Raw genomic sequence first — 23,414 nt, forward strand, 5'->3', positions numbered from 1 at the left:
TAGTGCAAAATACATCTTAAACTGATTAAACATGAAGTACATTTCATTTTAGCAAATTTAACAAATGATGGGACACGGAGTACTACTGTTTGGATGGATTTAATATTTGTGTGGAATTTTTTTTTTCTTATAAGTAAACTGCATTTTTCTTTTCACAATAATTAAATTGTGGTACATTATAGCCCATAGAGGCCTGTATTTAAAATACTTTTAGGAAAGTTTATATTCTTCTAAAATGTTACACATTATATGTTTTCATTCTTTTCTTTTAGATAATAGCTTTTGATGAGCTGAAGACAGACTACAAAAACCCCATTGATCAGTGCAATACGTTAAATCCAGTAAGTTTTATATAGCCAACTTTTTAACATCTGGTTTATTGTGCATGTGAAAATGTACTGGAATCTTCTTCTAAAAAGAGAGTCTGATCCAATATAGTATAATAATTTTTAGAAGTGATTAGACTATCTAATTGATGTTTTTAACTCTTATTAATCTACTTGTGATTTTACCTGTCATAATCACTAATATCCTGTTGATTTGCTTTTTGAATTTTTTTTTTAAAACACCAAAGACAGTTGAAAGGGTCAAAAAGATTAAAAGAGTCAAAATTGCATTAAAGGTTTGTACATACTTTTGGATTAAATACCCTCTTGGTTCCATTATTTTGTCTCTGGTCTATCATTTGCATGTTTAGAGTGTTTGCAAATGTTTTCGGTTAAGTATTCCAGTATGAGTACTTTTTGTAATGTTAGTATAGTCTGCTTTATGTTAAGGAATCTTAAATGACCTGATTGAAGTCTGAAGTGTTGCACAATAAATAACATTATAGTTAAATCCATTTATCTTTGAAATATCACACTTGCAAAAGTAATGGAGTTTTTATTTTAAAATTTATTTATGTTTATACATGAACACTAGGTGAGACTTTCTAATTTTTCTTCTATGAATATTCATAATTTCCATTTTTAATGTTATTGAAGAATTGCTTAATATTTACTTTTCATGGAAATACAATGGTAAATGCAGTGCATTTCAATGTAAAATACAGTATACGCAAATCAAAATGCTGAAAAAGTTCTTTGAAGGACTGTTTTCATTTATATAAAGTTAAGGCACTTTTCCATCTTAACTGAATGTGGTGCATGAAGGTGCGTTCACTGGAAAGACTTGCAAATACTCCATACTTGCATGAATGGAAATTGGTTCCCTTATACATTCTTGTTTGCATCCCACATATTGCAGAGTTCAGAAGCACTACGTGGATGGTGGGTGAGGGAAAAGATAAAGTTACTTGGTCCTTTTGTAATGGTTTATAGACTAAGTGATTTAGCTCTGGCTGTTAGTTTTTGTTTGTTTTTTTTGAAATTTTGTCATGAAATTTTACATTAATATTTCAAAGCCTAGATAGCTTTCCCATTCTTTCTTAGATTTGTTGACACACTTGGTTTATAGTCAATATGTGAAATGTGCATAGTAGATTATAAAAAAAATAGGAAGGGGTAATAATTTTCAGATGTCAAGTGTTTGCTACAAAGTTTAGTATACAGTATATGATAGAAAATGGTATATACAACTTCGTTAAGTAGAATTATTAAGTATTACATTTAGTTCTACCCATTAACTACTGGTCGTTGCTAAACACACTTAGGCTATCTGGTTCCAGTCACTAAAATCTGTCCCAGTTTGCTTTTGGCTTGCTTTCTTAGTCTGTTAGTTAACCTTAGAAGCTGCAGTTAACTGCTGTCCTTAAAGGATAAGTTTAGTATGTTTTTTCAGTCATGGAATGTATTAATTTGCCACATGAAATTGTGTTATAAAGTGAAGTGTTTTTTTTTTTTATATATAATAAATTTTAGAAACACCTTTTCTGTTCTTGCAGTTTACAATAGGGCTGAAGAGGTTCTAGGGTCCAAAGTTGAAAGATAAGGCCTCAGAATTTACTAAATACATCCATACTGAAGTGGTAAAGGTTTTGAATGAAAAGAATATGCCTTTTGCATTTATGAGGCTCCTTGTGATAATGGAAGGTAGCTACAAATAATTACTTCATTGCAATTCTGGGTCATATTTTCTTGAAGTACGGATATGCTTCTTGCTTGTTTGTTGTCATGGATAGAGCTATGACAACCCAGTGCCAACCCTGGGGCCCATTACTTTCTGTAGTGTTATTTCACTCCGCCTATGGAGTGAGATGCTCACCGAGTGGGAGCACAGTAAAAAGAGCACATATGAATTTAATTGTGGTTTGTACACATAACACTTTATCTGAATTGAACTGATTACACTGCATTGTTTTTTTTTTTTTTTGTTTGTTTTTTTTTAAGAACAAAGACACCTTTACTGTGGTGTGTCTTGCTCACACACACAATTAAAACAAAAACCTGGAAAATGAAAAAGGCAGAGTGTGCGATAGAGCAGATTGAATGTCCACAAACCAATTATCAATTAAAAAAAAAAAAATTATAATGCATGATAACTCCGGGCGGCACGGTGGCGCAGTGGTAGCACTTCTGCTTCGCAGTTAGGAGACCCGGGTTCGCTTCACGGGTCCTCACTGCGTGGAGTTTGCATGTTCTCCCCGTGTCTGCGTGGGTTTCCTCCGGGCGCTCCAGTTTCCTCCCACAGTCCAAAGACATGCAGGTTAGGTGGATTGGTGATTCTAAATTGGCCCTAGTGTGTGCTTGGTGTGTTTGTGTGTGTCCTGCGGTGGGTTGGCACCCTGCCCAGGATTGGTTCCCTGCCTTGTGCCCTGTGTTGGCTGGGATTGGCTCCAGCAGACCCCCGTGACCCTGTGTTCAGATTCAGCGGGTTGGAAAATGGATGGATGATAACTGACACATTCACTGACACTGATGCCAATTAATTTGTAAATACATAGGGAGAACATACAGACTGCATGTGGTACCTGGCACTGTGTGGAATGACTGGAACAAAAGCCCACTCTGCCTATGTTAAAACACCTACTGAACATACTAAACTTCAGCCTGATTAAACTTGGGTGAATTGACATTGCTAAATTGACCCTATTGTGTGTGCGTGTGTGTGCGTGTGTGTGTGTGTGTGCCCTTCAGTGTACTGGCACCTGTCCTGGTGTTCTTCCTGCCTTCCATCTATCCGAAGGTTGCTGTTATACAGTAGGTTCCACATGTACTGCAACCTTACTGTGGATAAGCAGGATTGATGCCTATAACATCTGTAGAGTTCTTGTCATTTGATTACATGATATGTGCAGTGCGGTACTCTCTCCTTTTTTTTTTTTTTGTAGACTGCTTGGTCCAACTTACAATGCATTTCAAATATTACGCTATTTCTCAATTGGGCAGGTGTGGAGGTCCCCCTCGGATTTTTTTACATGTGCTTCTTGAAGTATATTATATTGATGGGTGGGTTGTGGGGGCAGGTGGTTTGGCTTGTGCATCAAATGCAAGGTGCCAGAACCATTTAGAGCTGGTACTCTGTCACTGAAACAAACAAATGTGCATATGATGTACACTTTAAGCCCTAGCTATGTGTCTGCTCAATATTCTTTCTCACTTAAGTCACACGTGTACTTTAACAATCCAGCAGCAGCAGGCAGTATCTTGTGAAGTTAAAAAAAACCAAAAAAAACCTTCCATATAGCAAAAGAATATAAGCAATCACATTACTTTTTTTTTTTAGTTATTATTATCTAGTTGTCTACAGACAGCAATTCAAACCTGGACATCAAAATTCAATGTCAGTAATGGTGTTTGGTGATCCACTCCCCTGTTCATGGAAGGTGCCACACTGATGCAGAGGAAGATGAACTTGGCTCAGTGAGTTGTGAGAAATGGCCGAATCTCACAACTGTGGTTGGATTTTTGCTTTCTTCCCTTTTTTTTTTTTTTTTTCTTAAACTGACATGGATATGCTGTTTTGTAATACTGTATATGTGTAATGTCAAGGCATAGATCTATACTTGATAATATTTCTGGTCTGAAAAATTGGCATATTCAGTAAGTTTTAAGGGGATTCATCACATTGGGACTCTGGTAGCCTTTAAATCAATTTTAAAGCACAAGAGTGGGTTACTTATTTTCTGAAATTAATTAAATGCACTTCACATTAGAGAACAATTTTGTGTGGCAAACTAATGTATACCATGTTTGGGAAGAAATTATTTTGACATGGAAAATATTGAATTTCTCCTTTAAATTTGAATAGGTATATTGGTAGCTTGTGGTTAGAATTTGCAAAGTGAAATTTAGAGGGCAACAGTAAAATGAAATATTTGACCTACTTTGCACATTTTTGTTAAGAATGGCATTGGCACTCTGGGTTTCCAGTGATTTATTCTAAAACATTGCTCTCACTTTTACAGAACATATGCAATTGGTGCTAGAATTCCTTTGGCATCACCAGCCAGTTTTCAAAATGCTGCAGTTCTGTACTTTATCATTTGTTTGCCCAGATTTTCTCAGCAATATGTATGTCAGGTAACTGAGAACTATGTTACTATCCAGTTAAATATATCTTCTATATAGAAGATACATTCTTAGATTGGTGTCAAGTACTGCTTTTTGACTTAACTATAATTACATTATCCTTAGTCTTTTAAGTTCTATTTGATGGTACTTATTTCATATTGTGCTGTCTTTTGTTAATCATCTGAAAATAATGACACAGTGGGATTACACTAGACATTTTTTTTTGTGATTCTTCTTTGGTTGAATAGCTTTCTGCTCCACCAGAAGCCAAGTGCTTTGAAGTTTATTACACCTTATAGGCATTGCCCATGATGTTTCTTTTTTAAGGCTTCATTCCTTGTAAAATGATCATATTGTGTTGTCAGTGTAAGTCTGCATGCCGATACCAAATATGACAAAAATCCCAGTCTTTCTCAGAATAAAAATTGTAAAACATTATTATCTGTTGTGATCCATCCTGATTGTTTTACTTTAAAATGTACACAGTGTACTTTAATTTAAATTATCTGATTTTTTCCATGTATTTGATTTTGGTTAAATTTAGAGCTGGTGGTGACAGTCCATGCAAAATATAATGTGAGAACAAATCACCTAATGATATGTTAGGCCAAATCCAGCAGACCATTCAACCGCTCCCTTAGAATCAGTCTGTCTGATTAGTATTCATTGGGACCATTAGTAAAATGAGGCATCAGGTCAGTGCTTTTAGTTTCATGCCCTCTACTTGCATAAATAATACTTGATTTTAATATATCTCCTTATATGCAGGGTGGCACAGTGTGAAGTTTGCACATTCTCCCCATGTCTGTATGGGTTTTCCTTTGGGTGCCCCAGTTTTCCTCACACATCACCCAAAGATGTGCAGGCTGGGTGAATTGGCAATTTCTAATTGGCCCTGTGTGAATGTGATTGCAGGTGTGTGTGTGTGTGTGTGTGTGTGTGTGTGTGTGTGTGTGTGTGTGTTGGCCCTGTAATGGACTGGTGCCCCGTCCAGGGATATTTATTGCCTTGTGTTCTGTATTGCCAGGATTGGCTGTGTCTTCCAGGAACACTAAATTAGATTAAGTAGAACTTGATAGTAAATGTCTGTGTATTTTTTTTGTTCTTTGTTGGCTGCATTTATATGTTAGTTGATCATTTTTGTGTTGATCTGCTTTTTGACGAGTTCTTCTGCTCTGTGAAGTAGCTGATTATGTAGAATGATGTACAGGGTGATTCTAAAAGAATTAAACACCTTCAAAAATATATCGCCATACTCCGTAATTAAGTGTCATATGAACATGTAGTCTAAACCAGTTTGTAAAGGAATTCTCACATTTCTGTCTTAATCATACTCTGTATGTGTCATGAAAATAATATAACTGAACATATTCAAAATATTTATACCGTATATCAAATTACCCAGTATTTAAACAAACATCTCTGAATATGAATTATGCTTTGCTTGTGCATCTCTGAGAGCCTCAAACGAAAGGTTCTTGATACCTACGAGTTTAGGAAGAGTCATTTGTAGTCCATCATTCTACTGTTCAAAACATCATTTATAAATTGAGAAAATTTCACACCCACACCACCGCCAGTCTATCCAGGCCAGGTCATCTGACTAACTTCAGCCTTTGTAAAAAGAAGCATCCAAGAGCAAGTTTAGTCTCGGCCCTTGTCAAAGTTATAAGTCAACCAACTGTAAAAGACTTTGCAGATTTGCCCTGCATGTGGGGTCAGGAAAGAAGCCTCTGTTCTCAAAAAAGAATATTGGAGCACATCTGAAGTTTGCAAGACAACACCTAGATGAACCACCAGGACTATTAGTATTACTGTATGTGCTTTAGACAGATAAGAAAAAGGCAGAGCTGTTTTACCACAGCGTCTCCCATAATATTTGGTGAAAAAAAAACTAATATTTTTTTCAAAAGAAACTCATATGATGTAAAACACAGTGGTTGGAAGCACTTGGGGGAAAGTTTTTCCACCTGATAGCTTAGCCATACTCAACCATTGATTCTATTTGGATCAGACAGTACTCAGGCCATTTCTCAAAAGGCTGAAGCAGAACTGGTAATGAAACTTTCAACGAGACAGTGATGCAAAATACTCAAGCAAATTAACAAGATAATGGTTGAAAAATATGAAATGAAGTGCTATTACACCGCCAAGTCAAAGGTCTGGTCTTAACTCCATACAAATACTGAGTGGGGATTTTAGTAGGCAGTACATATGGAAAAAGCCCTCAAACATCCCGCAATTAAAGGAGGAGTTGTCAAAACGTTCTCCAAACGGATGGAAGACTGATGACAAGTTTATATAGGTGATTCTTGTAATTATTTTCTTCAGAGGGGATGCTCGGTGTTTTTTTTTTTTTTTCTTCTCCACAACAGAGGTTATAATAATAATACATTTTTACATGTATACAGTATAGCACTTTTCTCACTACTCCAAGCGCTCTCCACCCAGGGAGAACCCTGGAAGCAAACCCACAACCTCCTTACCACAAAGCAGCAGCACTACCACTGTGCCAACTGCACAGTGCTTTTCTGCTTTGTTTTTGAGTAAATGATTGCAAAGAATAATTTAAATTATTTGTTACATTAGGTTACCTTTATGTATTAATATTGCTGAAATGAAGATATGAGACATATTTATACATGCAGGTACAGTAAGTTGAACTCACACCTTTATGTGGTGTACCTACTTTTTCATAGCATGTGTATGTACAGTATACATGTACATAATAAACCCGTGTGTGTGTATACTAGCTGTGCTACCCATCTAAGGGGGGGTTAAAATCTAAGTAATCAACGTTGACCTCAGCATTAATGTTTGCAGTGCACCATCTACTGGAATGTATTTTGAAATGTCTGTAGAGAAAAGCCAAGCAAAATGACACCTTTTATTGGCTAACTAAAAAGATTACAATATGCAAGCTTTCGAGGCAACTCAGGCCCCTTCTTCAGGAAATGTGTGTAGAAATTAAATGCATTGCTGCATTTTTTGCATTGCACCATCTATTGGAAAGATAAATGCAATGCGTTTTATTACTTAAAATGTTTGTGATGCACCATCTTTTGGAATGACAGAGACATAGCAATTGGATGGACACACAGACACTTAAAGCCTTTTATTAAGGTGGCAATATACATATACATTATCTGTTATATAGTGCCTTATCTATCTGTCTCTCTCTCTCTCTATAGATTATACATACTGTACATTTGTAGAAAATATTTTGTTCATTTTACAAAATGTATTTAAGCAGGTAAACTAGCTGAAAAGCAGTTCATATTTATAGTGATGACATAATAGAAAGGCTAAATACAGAGTTACAAATATAAGCAACATAGATATTAAAACAAGCAATTGTGATAAGAGGAAATAATATAAAAAAGTGAGTGAGACTCCATGCTTTGTAAGGCTTATGTACTGCTTAGTATCTGGTCCATAAAACTGGGTGACAATGGAATAATTTTTGGAGATACAGTGCCTTTCTAAATTATTCAGTTTCATTCAAGGTTTTGAAAAGCCTTTTATGGGGTTACAGATGATAATGTCACATTTTATAAATTAAAAATCCACTCTGTTCTGGTGTTATTGGTAACACAGAAATCTGCAGAAACATTTTGAAAATAAAGATCTGCTTGGTCATGCAGTAATTCGTACCTTTGTAAGGTAAGGTACATAGGCTTGTACATGAACAACTGTTAAGTGCCACAACATAGCAGAAATTGAGCAGGTCAGCACTACTCAGAATATGGTGCTAAGAGATTCTTTGAAGGGCTAAGGTCTTACTGTCAATTGCAAACTTCCATAATATAGTCCAGAATTCCTAAAGCTCATAGCAGTTTATATATGAAGCATGGTCCATACTGAGAGCTTCAGAGATTTGTATTTTGACAATATATTACTTTTTAAATTTTCCTTTACTTACATGCAAGTTAAACACATCATCAGAAGAAATCTGGTCAAGTTGTCTAACCTTCCCTCGCTATCTAGAAATAATACTGTTCCTGTGATAAAGATACAACTAGTGTTTCCAAAATATACCACTGTTTTAAAAAATAAGTCGCAACTAGATAATCAGAAAAAAAGACCATTCAGTTAGGTTTTTGATTAATAAGTTTAAATCAACCCACAATAAAATACACTGTTTATTAATATGTGGAAAACATAGCTGAGCGTGGCTCACAATTGTACAGCACATGCATCTTCCTCCACTAAGACTAGTCAGGATACATTTTGGTCAGGACTGTCATGATAAATGTTTTTAATAACCTGCTTCACTGGGTCACATTTTGATTTAAAAAAAACTTGCCTAGACCTTACTGGAAAAATGATTTGCTTATTCATCCAATAGTTTTAGATTCATTATAATTCCTACTACTCTTAAGAGTTCTGTATGTAGTTAACACCAAATGGGCCATTGTTTGTTAGCAGTTCCCAATTATGAAGAACTAACTACACTGCTAACATGCGGTCTTGTCTGACTCTTGCCCCCTACCATAAAAGAATGGGAAAACAACGGCCTATTTTATTTAAAAACTTGAATTCAGTGTAAAGCAGGGGATCTCAAGCTCCATTCCTGGAAGGCCGTAGTGGCTGCAGGTTTTCATTCCACCCTTTTCTTAATTAGTGACCTATTTTGTTCCTGCTAACTTCTTTTGAATTAATTTTAATTGACTTGCTCTTGAAGACTCAAACCCAGTAATTGTTTTTTTCCTTAATTAGCAGTCAAACAATAATGAGATGCAAAATGAGCCAAAACAACTGGTGTCCATTATACAATATCTGGAAATAAAAAGGGTGGAGGTCTCAGGAATGTCAATTTGCTCAGGTCCCCAAAACATTTTAACAACAATTTTGAAAATGTATGCTATTTCACAATGAGAGCAGCAAGAAGCCATAGAATTAAATAACTGGTTTAATTAACAACAATAATTAAGCAACTGGTTGGAGTGAAATTGGTTGGAGTTTCAGGACCTGACTTAGTTGGTCTTCTGTTGGTTCACTCGCTTCACATTTCATTTTTGTTTAAGGAAAGATATGAAGCAGTTGAGAGGAATGATGAAGAAATTCCGGGGAACAAATCTTAAAAAAACAAGGCAATTAAAATTAATTCAAAAGAAATTAATTAGCAGCAAAAACAGGTCACTAATTAAGAAAACAGTTAGAATGAAAACCTGCAGCCACTGCGGTCCTCCAGGACTGGAGTTTGAGATCCCTGGTGTAAAGGAACTAGTTTAACTTTCTTTAGAATCTGGTATTTGAATGCCGAATGCTGCTAACTTTTCAGGTTTTTCAGCATCTTTAATCAATTGCTTAATGTTTAATATTTTTTTTCTCTGCATCTGAAAGGGTTGGAGTGGAGGTGTTTGATCCAGATAGCAAGTGTTTACTGTATGCCTTATTTATCTGTAATGGATGTATTGTAATAAACCACTGTGATGTTAATAAAATAAATCAAAGAAAATAAAGAACATTTGGAATACATCATAGAAAAATTGATAAAAAGCACAGATTAAAGAAGGGTGCTACCGCTACATACAGGGTGGTCCAGATCTAATTATGCCACTGTTCGACTGATAACTGTCTCCCCGCCATTTTGGAATGCAGGGCACGTGCTGCCATCTATCGGCAACAAAAAGAATTTTAAGTGAAATCTCTATGTGCAGGGCACGTGCTGTGAATTCTCTATGTAATAAACTTAATAAGTTATAGCGTCATGAAAATTGCATAATTAGATCTGGACCACCCTATATAATGGTCTAGACTTCTCTTTGAATAATGCTGGTTCAATTCTTAAGAAATTAAGTTCCATCACACCAGTACGGTACTGCTCAAAAACAAGATCTGTCAAAGCTCAGCATCTCGACAAAGAGAATTGTGAGTGAAGCCACTTAAAGTTTAGCAGATGCTAAGTGTGGGAGTTAAGTAAAGCTGCATCAGTCAAATATATAAAGAGCCTGGCATCTTGGGTTAGTAAAGAAACCCAAAAATTATCCATAAAGAAAAATCTAATGGTCTGTTTGAAGTCTGCCAGAAAACTTGACAATGCCAACTTGGGAGACATGTTTTTGTGGTCAGATGAGAAGACCACTGACTTTTCTGGTTAACACTCTAAGGACTACGTGTGCTACAAAACCTACACCTACATATATGACAAGAAATACTATTCAAATTTAAAAAAAAAAAAAAAGGTCTAACAGTTATGTTAAATTATTATTTTAAAGTGCTATGGATTGCAATAGGCACCATCTTAAGAAATTCAGTGAAAGTTCTGATCAAATAGTGCTGCAATAATAGGAGTTCTCTGTCCTTGTAATGACACATGAAACTGCGTATCAGTGTGTGGATTGCAGCGTTGGACTTAACAGTGCCAGGATGAAGTTAGCCAGCTTCATTATTGTGGAGTGAAAAGTGAACAGGCGCAATGTCATGAATGGTAAGGGGAAGACGGGGGTACATTAGGAGTGTCCAAAGACTATGTTGTTGGAAATGGTGGTGGATGGCATGAGAAGGATAGGTTTCATCCCAGTAAATGATTAGGACTGCAGAAAGTTGTTGAAGAGGATTTGGGATGTAAGTGACCAACTTGGATCAATGCAAAGAATAGCCGATTAACCCATGGTGATGTACAAATCTCACTACACGTTTTTCTCTTCCCTAATGTACAAAAATGCTAATCCTCTATTTCTTGATTTTTTATATCCATGATAAAGACTTCACATTTTTTAAACCTATTGAAGTATGAATTGTAAAACCCAGTTGTGAATGGGTATTATTTTGTGTTTTTAGCTAGAAATAGTTATTTTCAGCATGTTTTTGTTTTATGGATTAATCATCTTAATATTTTTGGCTAATGCTGTGTTTTCAACCAAAAATGCAAAAAAAAAAAAACAAATCAGTTGGTCTCTAGAAAAAGGGTGCAAGATACCTGCTAAACGTAGTTGGATCATCTTTATGCACTGTTACTACCTTGAGAACCAGGCTACTACTACTAGGATGGTCTCTCTTCTGCTGTGGTCGTTTCCCCACAAGACAGGCCCTGGATTATTGTTGGGATTTTTACAAACCTCCAGCTGTATCAATGGACAATTGGATGGTCTTAATAGTAATCTGAATTGCAAAAAGTAAAGTTTGTTTATTTGTGTGGTTATAGTTATCGACTCTTTCCTGTTGTCGGCCTTTTCAGTGACTGTGATAGTACTATTGAATGTATAGTCAAACTGGGAGACTGCAGTGCTTTCATGTAAAATCCTGTAACCTGTAAGGTGCGAGTGTGAAAAATGCCAATCTGAGAGGTGAACTGTCATTGGATTGTCATAAGATTATCTGTAGCAAACCCAAAGTAGCTTATAAATGATGATCTTGATAGACCTGTTAGATGATTTAAACTTGAATGTTCATGATTTCTGGGTAAAGCAAGGTGCTGTTCTGTTGACTGATTTGAACTTGGAGGAGAGCTGAAGAACTTATCTTCCATTTCATGTAGGAATGAGATCAGAACTAGCTGAGTGATGGTCCCTCACTAAACACCACACCAGACCAGAACAAGCACTGCACTCCTAGTGCATGCCATAATGCCTACTGTGGTCCTTGTATGCTGCAGGCGTCTACACAATGGACACAGCTGCTCACCAAGTCTCCATTGAATATATATGTGACCATCTTATTTCCAGGCAGAATCTGTTTTCACCAGTAAAGACGACAGACTGCCATTCCTCGCTACATTGAACCTCGTGGAAGATTACCTAGTCTAGAACATTGCTACCACAAATAGCAGCCACGTATCATGTGAAAACAAACTGACAAGTTTGTGACTAGTCGGATGAGTTTTTAGTATGGGTGAAAAGACAGAAGCTTATCTGTCATTAGCAAATGGTATTAGGTACTGTGCCATTATAGTTAAAGAGCAACTGATTCTTAAAAAATTGTGTAATGGGAAACAACTTCTTAAAACCTTCCAACAAAACGTTCTTGAGGTGGTGAGGGTTTGGTATCTGCTTACCTGTGCCAGCACCACAAATTCCCTGTCAACATCTGCTTTGCAATAACAATAAAGCGCGGGGCCAGCTTTTCAAAATACCAGGCGTCAACATACGTTAGACAGCTTCTTCAATGGCCTGCTTTATTGAGTGCTTGAGTATAACCTTCATGAGGCACACCTGATCAGGGCCGTACATTTGGAGCTGTGTGCCTTTTACCTTGTTTTCATCACGGAAGTGACCTATAACCTTTTATCATTTACAAATGTCTGCTGATGCAGCCCTACTTTGTTTATTTAAATATGTTTTGGTTCCCTGGGAAAAAATGTGTTATTTATTTGTGTACTTCACAAAGTATGTTTCTATACTCCAGTGTCAAAATTTCTGGCATTATAGTGTATCTGTCAAAATTATTTGCAATTCACTTTTGAAATAGTAATTTTCAGAAGCCTGTAATCCTTGCAAAATACCTTGAGCAGCACGTTGATAATTTTATTACATGCCTTAGCATCAGTAGTCTGTGGCTACTTAAGTCTTGTTCATATAAGCATGTCTTCCTGTTGTTTATGTTGGTACATCAGGCTTCCTGTTACCTGTGGGTATGTCCCAGACATTAATCTGTTTGATTGCAGTGACTCTTTAACAATGTTTATTTTCATATGTTTAGTGTTGTATGACTTTGTGTCCACTGTGCTCAACACACAAATACCTCAAAGTGATCTTGTCAGTCTATATTCGTAGTAAGAATGTTAGATTTAGGCAATTGTAGTTTAGGTCTCGACCCTTTCCAGTGTGCATCTCAGTACTAACGCACAGCTTTTGAGAGTGCAGTGTTAATTTGGAATCTTCCCCCAACACAACCAGTTAAAGACCCTAAATTCTGTATGCTTGAAGTTGTAGTTTTTTTATTGTTTGCCTTTTTACATTCTTATTTGTGGTTTATCAAACATTAGTGACAGCTTTACCATTAGGCATATAACACATTTGAATGAGAGAATTCTGTTCACATTTTCCCCCTGATACACTTTTGATGTGTGTACTATCTGTTAACAGATTCAAGATACTCACTTTGCATTATATATTTGCAGGAGACATGGCAACCAGTACTGCCATCTTGTCAGTTCAGTTAGACTTTGTACACAACCACACTCCGATGTTATCAGGCACTGGCTTTATATGGCTGCCCCACAGACTCTTCAGAGGGGTCACTCTGCATGAGCAATGATGGAATAAGTGCTTTATGGGAGTAAATTAATACAATCTTAAAAGAGCAATGTAATGTGAATAGTTAAATTTCAACAATCTGAGTGTGAGTATTGCCTCAAATGTGCTGATTACGCACGACAACCTATCCTTATTTTAAATTTTACAGTGCCCATGTAACATGGTGGCATAATGCACTCTTTGCAAACCCTTTGACTCCATTATATTTCCAGATTATGAGTTTAATACTGGTGTGTTGTACATTTGTGTGGTATTACTGTAGTTTATAGTTTTTTTGTTTTTTTCTCTGTTACATTTTAACATTACATGCTAAGTAGTAATCCTGTCTGTCTAATAAAACTGCCTTGTCCACTACATGTCTGCTACCCACCAATGAGGCATCAGTCCATCGCAGGGTACTCTCATGCACACCCTAACTGGGCCGTTCTTAACCAGGAGCAGATTGGCCTTGGTGAAACAGAAGAATATCCTGGCATTTAACTGCAATTTGGAAAGAAAGCAGTGCTGGGCTAACTACCTAACTAGCAGAGCAGGCTACCTTTTTCTTTAAAATTCCTGCGTTTATTTTTGACATGAAACTCAATCAAATTTTTATTTATATTCTCTGTGATTATTGTATAAAACACAGGTAATATAGCAAAACCTGATTTATTAGGAATAAATTGGAATACAACACTAAATAAAGATTCAGACGTTAGTGCCTTAGGAACCAAGTTACCCAAACTATTCTAGAACATTTCAGTAATTATTTACAACTCTGGTGCTGATCTTTCTGATCATAAAATAGGTCATTACAATAGTAATTGATAAGAAGAATTCATAATTAATTGGAGAATTGCTGTATTTTTGGGTTCCTCTGCAGTGCCTCCTTTCTGTTTCACGATTTGGCTCAAAGACTAATCAGCACATCATCATCTCGTAATAAACTTGTTTTTTCCGTCCAGCCGTTTTAGCTGTAGACCGTCCTCCAATAACTGTGGCACACTGACACACACACACACACACACACACACACACACATCATCGAGATATCAATGTTTTCGGTATCAGGGGACCCTAAAAAGTCGAGATTTGTTGAAAACCAGAGATTGAAATTTTTGACAAATCTGAAGCTTTCACTCCGATCCCATAGATGTTAGGTTTGGTGGGGGAGGACGCACAGCAAAAATCAACCAGAAATCGCCATTTTGTTGCAAATTGGGAACCACCCACCTAAATCACCATTGCAAAGTGACAATATTGTGCCAGCGTGCCCTTTTTAGTTATAAACAGTTATCTCTTGTCATTAATTAATTTATAGCATATTTTGTGCTGCAAGTAGATGTAGTTTACCATATACAGTATCATTATCTTATAGTATACTTTTCTGACTTTGGTATTTTGTTTTTCTTTTATCTTTATAAAATTACATTTTTAACTAAAATGTATGTAGTTTCACTTTTAAACTTGACATCTTTGGTGTCCCTGATGCTGGGCTTAAACACGCAGTTGAATGCTGCAGACTACAAACGAGAAACAACAGCAATAGCAGCATGTCAATTAAATCGACTGCGGACCCCCATCAACTGTTCACTTCAGTGGACCTTATGATCGTAGATAATGCCCAGATAGTAACAGTACCAGTCCTGTCTTGATGTGGTGCAGCTATGGTACAATCTCATGCACCTTGCTGTTGACACGGGGTCATCAGACTCTCCCATCTTGTAAGAACGCAAGCTGTGGGACAATAACAGTCTGTGCAGAAACATCTTAACGGACAAAACACTGTCGTTTTAATTTGGGTATGCAGGAATGGCGCTTTTCTGTTGTTACTGCACACCTGGAGCATTGTCACCATAGACTCACATTTTCTAGGCCATTTTGAAATGTTTTATTAAAAGTGTTGTACACAATGAAAAGAGCAGCAAGCAGGAATTGGATTAGAAGTCTGTCTTTGTCATTTGTTGGCTGTTAACTGAAGTGTTTACCTGCTTATTTCAGCTGGTACTGCCAGAGTACCTCATCCATGCCTTCTTCTGTGTCATGTTCCTGTGTGCAGCAGAGTGGCTAACCCTGGGACTTAATATGCCGCTACTTGCCTACCACGTCTGGAGGTAAGCGTCATGTTTTTCTTCCAGTTTTACGTCTAATGTAGATTTAGATGATGGTGAGGGTCAGATTGTCCTCCGATGTATTTCAGTTCAAAATAAGCAGTCAGGCTGTTGTGAGACGAGCCCTCGAGACTTCACAGCTTCTTAGTCCTCTGACCACAATGCTCTGTTAGAGAAAGATTTTTTTTTTTTTTTTTACTTTTTATTGCAAATCTTGTATTCAAAATTTGAATTTTCATCCACGTTTTTTGTTTTTTTTGCTTTACTTAATCTATTTATTTCGCAGATATATGAGCAGACCCATAATGAGTGGCCCAGGTCTCTACGATCCCACTACAATCATGAATGCTGACATTTTAGCCTACTGTCAAAAAGAAGGCTGGTGCAAACTGGCATTTTATCTGCTTTCATTTTTCTACTATCTTTATGGGTGAGTTTTAACATTTATTATTAACTTGGTGTAGCATCATATTTTGATTTGTAAAGTAACGACGATAGATAGAATACAGAAATGTGGATTAATATTCTGCCTATTTATGTACCCCTGTTTTGGGTAGTGCTGATGTTGCACAGTCCCAGCCAGGTCTCAGTCCACGTGGTGTTTATCCATGCGCAACATCTAGCCGTTGTTTTCCCAGACTGCTTCTGTTGGATGGATGAATAAGTGTGTGTGAGTGTGCTTTGCAGTGCAGTGCAGTGCTGTCAGGCTAGGCCAGGGGTCACCAACACCGGTCCTGGAGGACCACCGTGGCTGCAGGTTTTCATTTGAACCCTTTTCTCAATGAGTGGCCTGTTTTTGCTGCTAGTTAACTTCTTTTGAACTAATTTTATTTCACTTGCTCTTGAAGACTCAGACCCCTTAATTGTTTCTTTTGCCTTAATTAGCAGCCAAACAATAATGAGATACAAAATGAGCCAAAACAACTGGTGTCCATCATACAATATCTGAAAATAAAGAACGGTGAAGGCCTCAGGTATGGTGGTCTGCTCAGGTCCCTAAAACATTTGAACAGGGTGCTCTTAGAAAAGAGAAAATCAACAATTTCAGAAATGTCTGGTAATGCACCACGAGAGCAGCAACAAGCCACGGAATCAAAGAACGAGTTTAATTAACAACAAGACTCGGTACCTCATTAAGCAGCTGCTTGGAGTGAAATTGGTTGGAGTTTGAGGCCCTGACTTCTGTTGGCTCGCTCACTTCACAATTCATTTCTGTTTGGGTGCCAATTAACGAAGAAATGAAGCAATTCAGAGGAACGATGAAGAAATTCAGGGGAACAAATCTTAAAAAAGCAATTCAATTAAAATTAATTCACAAGAAGTTAATTAGCAGCACAAACAGGACACTCATTAAAAAAAAGGGATACAATGAAAACCTGCAGCCACTGGAGTTGGCGACCCCTGGGATAGACAACCCAATAGTGGAGAGAACAGGCTGAAAACGGACGGAGGGTTAGCCTTGTTACTTTCATTGATGCAGATGACCTTTGCGCTCTTTTTTTATATTGGAGTCCTAGAGGTGGAGTCACAGAAGCAGACACAGGTTACTTCTGAAGTGTGTGACGGACACACGGTGTGAAATGTGTCCATGTCCGCCTCCTCCTTGTTTAAAAATCAGTTGGTGCACACAGAAGACCTGAAGTTGCCTTCCTCATGAAGTAAGACCCTCTCGTCACACTGGTTGTCCCCCTCCACTTATAAGGTGGGTGAAGCCAATCGTAGAAGCCTGTGCAGGTCATTTATAACAAGAGTAGCAATCCAAGAAAAAATCTAAAGCTGCTGTTACTTAAAGCGATACACAAACTGAAAAGTCATCCAGTGCTTTTACTCAAATCGAACCACCAATCAAATCCATGCTGGTAGGCCTGATTGCTTCTCTCTCTTTTATTTTGTTAGGTTATCCATTAACTGAGTGACTCTGCTGTCTTATGTTTTCTGATTTCCCTTTAATTTCCTTTCCTTTAATGTCTTCAGGTATATGAGTTATCATTTAACTGAAAGAATTCAATGACCTTCATAGTTGCCTTTGATAACTGAAGTCCTGGATTATCTCCCCCAATGCACACGTCCACATGAGTCGTTTGCCTGCATTCCTTAAAGCTTTTTTTTGTTTTGTTTTTGTCTTTTTCAAATCCGCAGCATGATCTACGTGTTGGTGAGCTCCTAAAGATTGTCAGTAGCTCAAGGAGTAGGGAAGAGGCTGCATGCATTGGCAAAATAAACTACATTGAAACAAGAGAAGGTGCCCAGGTAAACAGACGAGAAGGAGGGAAGGTTTTGCTTAAGGAACTTGTAAGCAGAGTTGAACAATCAGCAGAGCATCTTCAGCATCACTACGTTATTCGACTGTCTTCGTCTTTAGGACCCCCTTCCCTACCCTCTTCTACTGTTCTTCCCTTTCTGGACTTAGCAGCCAAGGTGGTTCTGTATACTGGGGTCAGAAATCGTTTCAGAGTTTCTCTCCATGCTTTTCATTACAATGTCTCTCTTTTTTCTTCTACAATTTTTTGAAGTTGGGTTTCCTTGGAAAAACCCATAATTACACGTTGATGTTTACAAAAGAGGGCTTGTGTGTTGCTTAACATAAAAATTGCTCTTTTTCATAACGCCAATCAACCATTTTGCACGTTTTGTTTTGGATTTTGTCATCTTTTTCAATAAATTTAATTATCCGAGGCTATATTTTTCTTTTTTGTACAGGCTACGCTTTATACTTTTCTGTTTCCTAACTCCATCTGCGCAGATGTGCATCCCGTTGTACGCCTATTTGTGGTCTTTTACTGCCCCCCCCCCAATTATTCCTGCAAATTCTAATCCAAAGCGGTTTCCCCAGTGGCGATTTAAATGAATATACTACACTCTGCAGCAGACTTTTTTGGGACAAAAACTCACACGATAATGTATGATGTGATTGCATTTTTGGACATGATGTTCTTTCTTCGAGTTATTGATTGCTAAGCTAAAACAAATGGATTAAGAGGCCTTTCGTGAAGGAGCTCATTAGCCTGTCTGTCACAGCGCCGATCAGACCTTGCTGGCTCGTTTTCTAATTGTGACTTCTTAGAGTGTTTTTATTGCCATGCTTCCAAAAATGTTTTTTAGCTCAAAGGAAAGTAATTTTACTACTGCATACTAAAGCAATGTTCAGGTAGTGGGAAGTAAGTTTAACTTTACTTAGCTCCTTTTCTGATGAACTTGTATTTGGATACAATTTTGTATAAGTTTATTTATTCCAGAGGTTTCGACTCCATTTAAGATCTTCCTGCTGTTCAAATGTGGTTTATCTTATTAAAGGACCCTGTGAAGAATCATGTCACACTGCTTGCTTTATTTAGATATGCTTTTTATTATTTAAATAAACTGTGGAATTCACACAATGTGTCCTGATAAAGTTGCTTAGAGTGCACAGTGGAAATTAGCGTTTATAAAATTCAGTTTAAAAAAATGTGTTTTTTTTTCCCCCTGACATTGTTAAAGAAGCAGCCGACCAGAATATGATCTTGAAGTATGTAACTAGTAGTGACAAGCGTCCCTGAGCTGGGGCTGAATACCGGTAGGTGTAGAGTGTTAAATAAATCGATTAAATTCAAGTAAAATGTTTGATCATGTTTTAGTGTTAAAGAAAATTTACTTTGAAAAAAGTAACACTGGGCAACAGATTTTGTTTCAGATTTTTTTCTTCTTTTCATTATTAGCTAAACACGAATAATTTCAGATTAGTATCGAGTAGGAATTTGGAGAAACATTAAATTAACATCGATTGAATTTCACACATTCAGTCACTTAATGATGCTGACACACTTTGTTAGATCGATTGATTTAAAATGTTTTTTTGCTGCTGATATTTGTTTGTACTCTGCCTCTAATGCTTCTCATTTCAGTGTCCCAACAATAGTCTGCCAGCTTCGATGGACTCCACTTGCTGTCGTACGGCTTTTCCATTGTTGCAGTGTCTTGGTGAGACCTTCAAGTGTTGTGGTGGCGATGCCCCATTCTTAGAGTCAAAGTCAATATGAGGTTGGTCAATATAATGGTTTTATTGGAGAAGACCAATTGTGTACCAAGCCCATCGATAGTTGTTCTGAGCAGTTCATCAAAGACATTCTTTTTATAGACTAGGGGGCTTTTCCCTGCTCACTTCACTCGCCTACCCCCGTGTATGGCTAACCAGATGTACAATTTAAAGCGATTGTTATTTTCATGGGACGTGTTACACATGCATAATAGAACTAACTGTTCTACATTACAGTGAGTAATTAACCATAGTTTAAAAATACTAAAACATAATAAATTGAAAGAAATATATGTTTCGTGTTACGTTAAGCGATACTCGTTGAGTTAAATGTTTTCGTTCTGTTTGGCTTTGAAATTAACACGCAAATACTTTTTAAACTTACACTTTTACTGTAACACTTCAGTAAAAACAATATTTGGGATTAACTTTTTGTCAATATCACATTGAATTTTGATTCCGTGTTTGGACTTAGATTGTGACAACTCAACGTATAACTGCCCGTGAGTGAATATCGTTTCTTTCTCTCGAATAAATAAACCAACTTTTTACATTACAGTGAGTAATTAACCATAGTAAAAATAGTAAAACGTAATAAATTGAAAGAAAATTATGTTTCATGTTTCATTACGGTATTTGTTATATGTTTTCATTCTGTTTGGCTTTGAAATGAACACGCAAATACTTTTTAAACTTACTTTTACTGTAACACTTCAGTAAACACATACGCCAAACAACAAATCTTTTATTTCTCGTGAATACGCCTCTTCATTGGGAAGAAACACTGCTTTTCCCTGATGGCAACATTAATTAGACGATCTACAAGTCTCCAACTTAAAGTTTAAATCCGAACAATATCTACATACTTCTGTCATATCACCTGTGTTCATATATTCAATCTCTTTTCGCTGTTCTGTTATTTCAGAGTAATTTCCGTTTGTTAGTGCTAATGCGATCTTTACTATCAGTTTTTTGAGACTTTTGAAGTTTACTACTTTCATAATCTTTAACCTGCTCTGCTTGTGTATCGCTCCAATGTTTTTGAACCTCTTTACAATGTTCTACTTTGTCTTCTACTCTTTGTCTTTTATTTCCAACCCTGCTTGGACCTGCTAGGTTTTCAATACCACTTGGTCCGGGCTGATTATTACTTTCCGTATTTTCTGAATTTGCACTTAGATGATTATTGTTCTTTCTTGAATTCTTTTCTCTCCAATGCTTTTGGGCCTCTTTTTGACGCGTTGCCTTTTCTTCACTTAGTTGTTGACGTGTCATCTAAAACATATAGAATTATTGTCCAGAAATGGACTATTACGAATGAAAGAAATAGACTGTATGTATAACAATACTGTCCAGAAAAGCTTCTTTATGAAAAGTCCTCTGTTTCATCATTTAAACGACTTAAAATGAGGAAAACGTAAAAATTTTTAAGACCAGAGAGTGCAGGAAGCATGTCTGACAAAAGCATTCATAGGACTGAGAGGTGATTGCACCGTGAGCGTGGTTGAATATGTTTGAGAGAAGGGTGGGACTTGGAAAAAATCTCCTAGCAAAAGTCTCATCTCGCGTGAAAGAGTCTTGTCCCAGGGTTTCCTTTTATAATAAAGAGATGATTAGATGAGAGAAACAAACAAAAAAAAAAATTCTACAGTAATAGAAGCTCACCAGTGCTCAAATCATCATGAACTATCAAACTTCTAACCCCAAACTGTTTGTTAAAGAGCCAAAGCCCATAGGAGGTTGATCAGTCAGTGTGATACCACGTCTTCACCATGTCTGGCGAGAGCTATTCTTGTCAGTTCATCAAAGCCTTGTTCTTTTTATAAATGATTAGATGACGTAAACAAACATCTACAAAATCCCCTGCAGCTATAGAAACGGCTTATTTCCCTAAACGTTTCAGCAAAATCAGGATCTTAATTGTTTACCTTAATTTCCCAAGTTATTCTTAGCAGATTTCCAAGCAAACACGTACTTTTATCACACCCATAAACTACGACAAACTTACTGCCAGTTATTTTAACATGACTTTAGTCAATTTAACTAAAGACAGCCAGGGTCCATAAGCGGAGTCTAGTGCCCTGCTGCACTTCATGGTGCACTTCACCAGCAGCATGTAGTTCTCTGCTCTGTAGTTGCTAATGACATCCTTGAATGACTTCCATGAGATTTCCTTCAGCCCCACCAGCAAAAACATGATCTTGGCATCAGTTATTAGTGGAAATAACTGCCTCAAACACTGATATCCTTCACCTTCCTTGATCATCACTTTCATGAAATTTTTCATCACTCACCTCCATCTTAAAGGGAAATCTTTGGGGTTGGTGGCAGGATTGGCACTCCAGCCACCATAAAAAAAATGCCGAGGTGCCACCCATTGCACGGCTGCAATCGGATCCCAGTATGAATGGTTCATTGTGTGGTGGGTGCAGCAACACTCTCTCTGTCTTTCTAGGTTTTATATGAAGCGGTGGCTCTGTGGCTAAGGATCTGCACTGGTATCCAGAAGGGCACTGGTTCAAATCCTGTTCCTGCCAGAAAGGGTCCAATGCCTTTGGGTTCTTAATCAAGGCCCTTAACCTGAAAACTGGCCCGGGGTGCTGGACAATGGCTGACCCTGCGCTCTGACCTCCAAAGGTCATGTGAAAAGACAATTTCCTCTTGTGGATTAAAAAAAGTATATGAAAATCAAAAAATATTTTACGGTCGTCAAGTGGGTTACGTGCCACACATTTCTGCCCCTACGGAGTGGCCAGGACTTTTTAATGGAATGAGACAATTTAGCACGGCTGACCCATTCACAAAAGAAATGAGACCCAAACGTGTTTAGAAACCCAATTTCTTATTGTCCAGTACCAGATAAATGGTCATTTGTTTTTGTAGTTTCCCTTTGTAACATGTAAACCAATACTACAATTTCCTAAAAAGACGAGGCGGCTGCAGATATTAAGTAGTTCACACAGGAAACACAATCTTCATCCAAGCACTTGCAGCTCTCAGTTTTGACACTGGAAGTTGTTTAGTGGCTGCAGTTGTATCTTAAATATTTGGTGAACAACATTTTGTGTAAAATCAACATGTACTTGGAGGTTGGTAATATAAAGGCGGCACTTTTGAAGAATAAAAACAAAAGAGAAACTCATTTTTGCATGAACAATGCACTTAAAATCCTCGCCCCTTCATTCAGTAAAGACTCTAGCAGCCTTATTTCGCTTATCTTCTGACAATTTTTTTTTTCCTAAATGAAAATGCAGCTTTGTGGTATAACTGAAATTAAGTAATATAAAAAGTCACTGATGCTTTGCTAGAAGTTTAGTGAACGTAAAGTCACATTGGGATAGAAAAGGGACCCAATAAATGCAGCAGACAATTTTCATTCTTTGAAAGCTTTGAAGCATGCAGTGAAAATATTCCAGTGGAAACTTCTATCCTATACAGCCTGAACTTTGAATATTTATAGATTACTTTCTTCAATGACTGCATTACTTGGTGAAAATGAACATCAAATTGTAAACCCAAGTTGTTTCAGTGTTTGTGTCCTTCAGATTTCCCAGCATCAGAGACACAGAAGCCACGTCCACCCTTCTAGATTTTCATTTAAAAACAAAGACCATCTCCATTAATACTTGTGTTTTCACACTGTTCACATTATGTCTGTCCA

General features: G+C 37.1%; 1 protein-coding gene across 2 annotated transcripts in view; it reads left to right on the forward strand.

Moving 5' to 3' along the window:
• Positions 1 to 19,171, forward strand: part of cnih1 (cornichon family AMPA receptor auxiliary protein 1) — a 31,562-nt gene extending 12,391 nt beyond the window's left edge. Inside the window, exons 2-6 of one of the 2 annotated variants that reach the window (XM_051919948.1) lie at positions 273 to 341; positions 575 to 622; positions 15,632 to 15,744; positions 16,028 to 16,171; positions 17,881 to 19,171. In XM_051919948.1, coding sequence (XP_051775908.1) covers positions 273 to 341; positions 575 to 622; positions 15,632 to 15,744; positions 16,028 to 16,171; positions 17,881 to 17,908 — 402 coding nt within the window. In that variant the 3' untranslated portion in view covers positions 17,909 to 19,171. The remainder of the gene's footprint in view (positions 1 to 272; positions 342 to 574; positions 623 to 15,631; positions 15,745 to 16,027; positions 16,172 to 17,880) is intronic. The other variant, XM_028821614.2, reaches the window with a different exon arrangement.
• The last annotated feature ends 4,243 nt before the right edge of the window (positions 19,172 to 23,414 follow it).

Source organism: Erpetoichthys calabaricus, chromosome 16, assembly GCF_900747795.2.
Source record: "Erpetoichthys calabaricus chromosome 16, fErpCal1.3, whole genome shotgun sequence".
Classification (NCBI taxonomy): domain Eukaryota; kingdom Metazoa; phylum Chordata; class Cladistia; order Polypteriformes; family Polypteridae; genus Erpetoichthys; species Erpetoichthys calabaricus.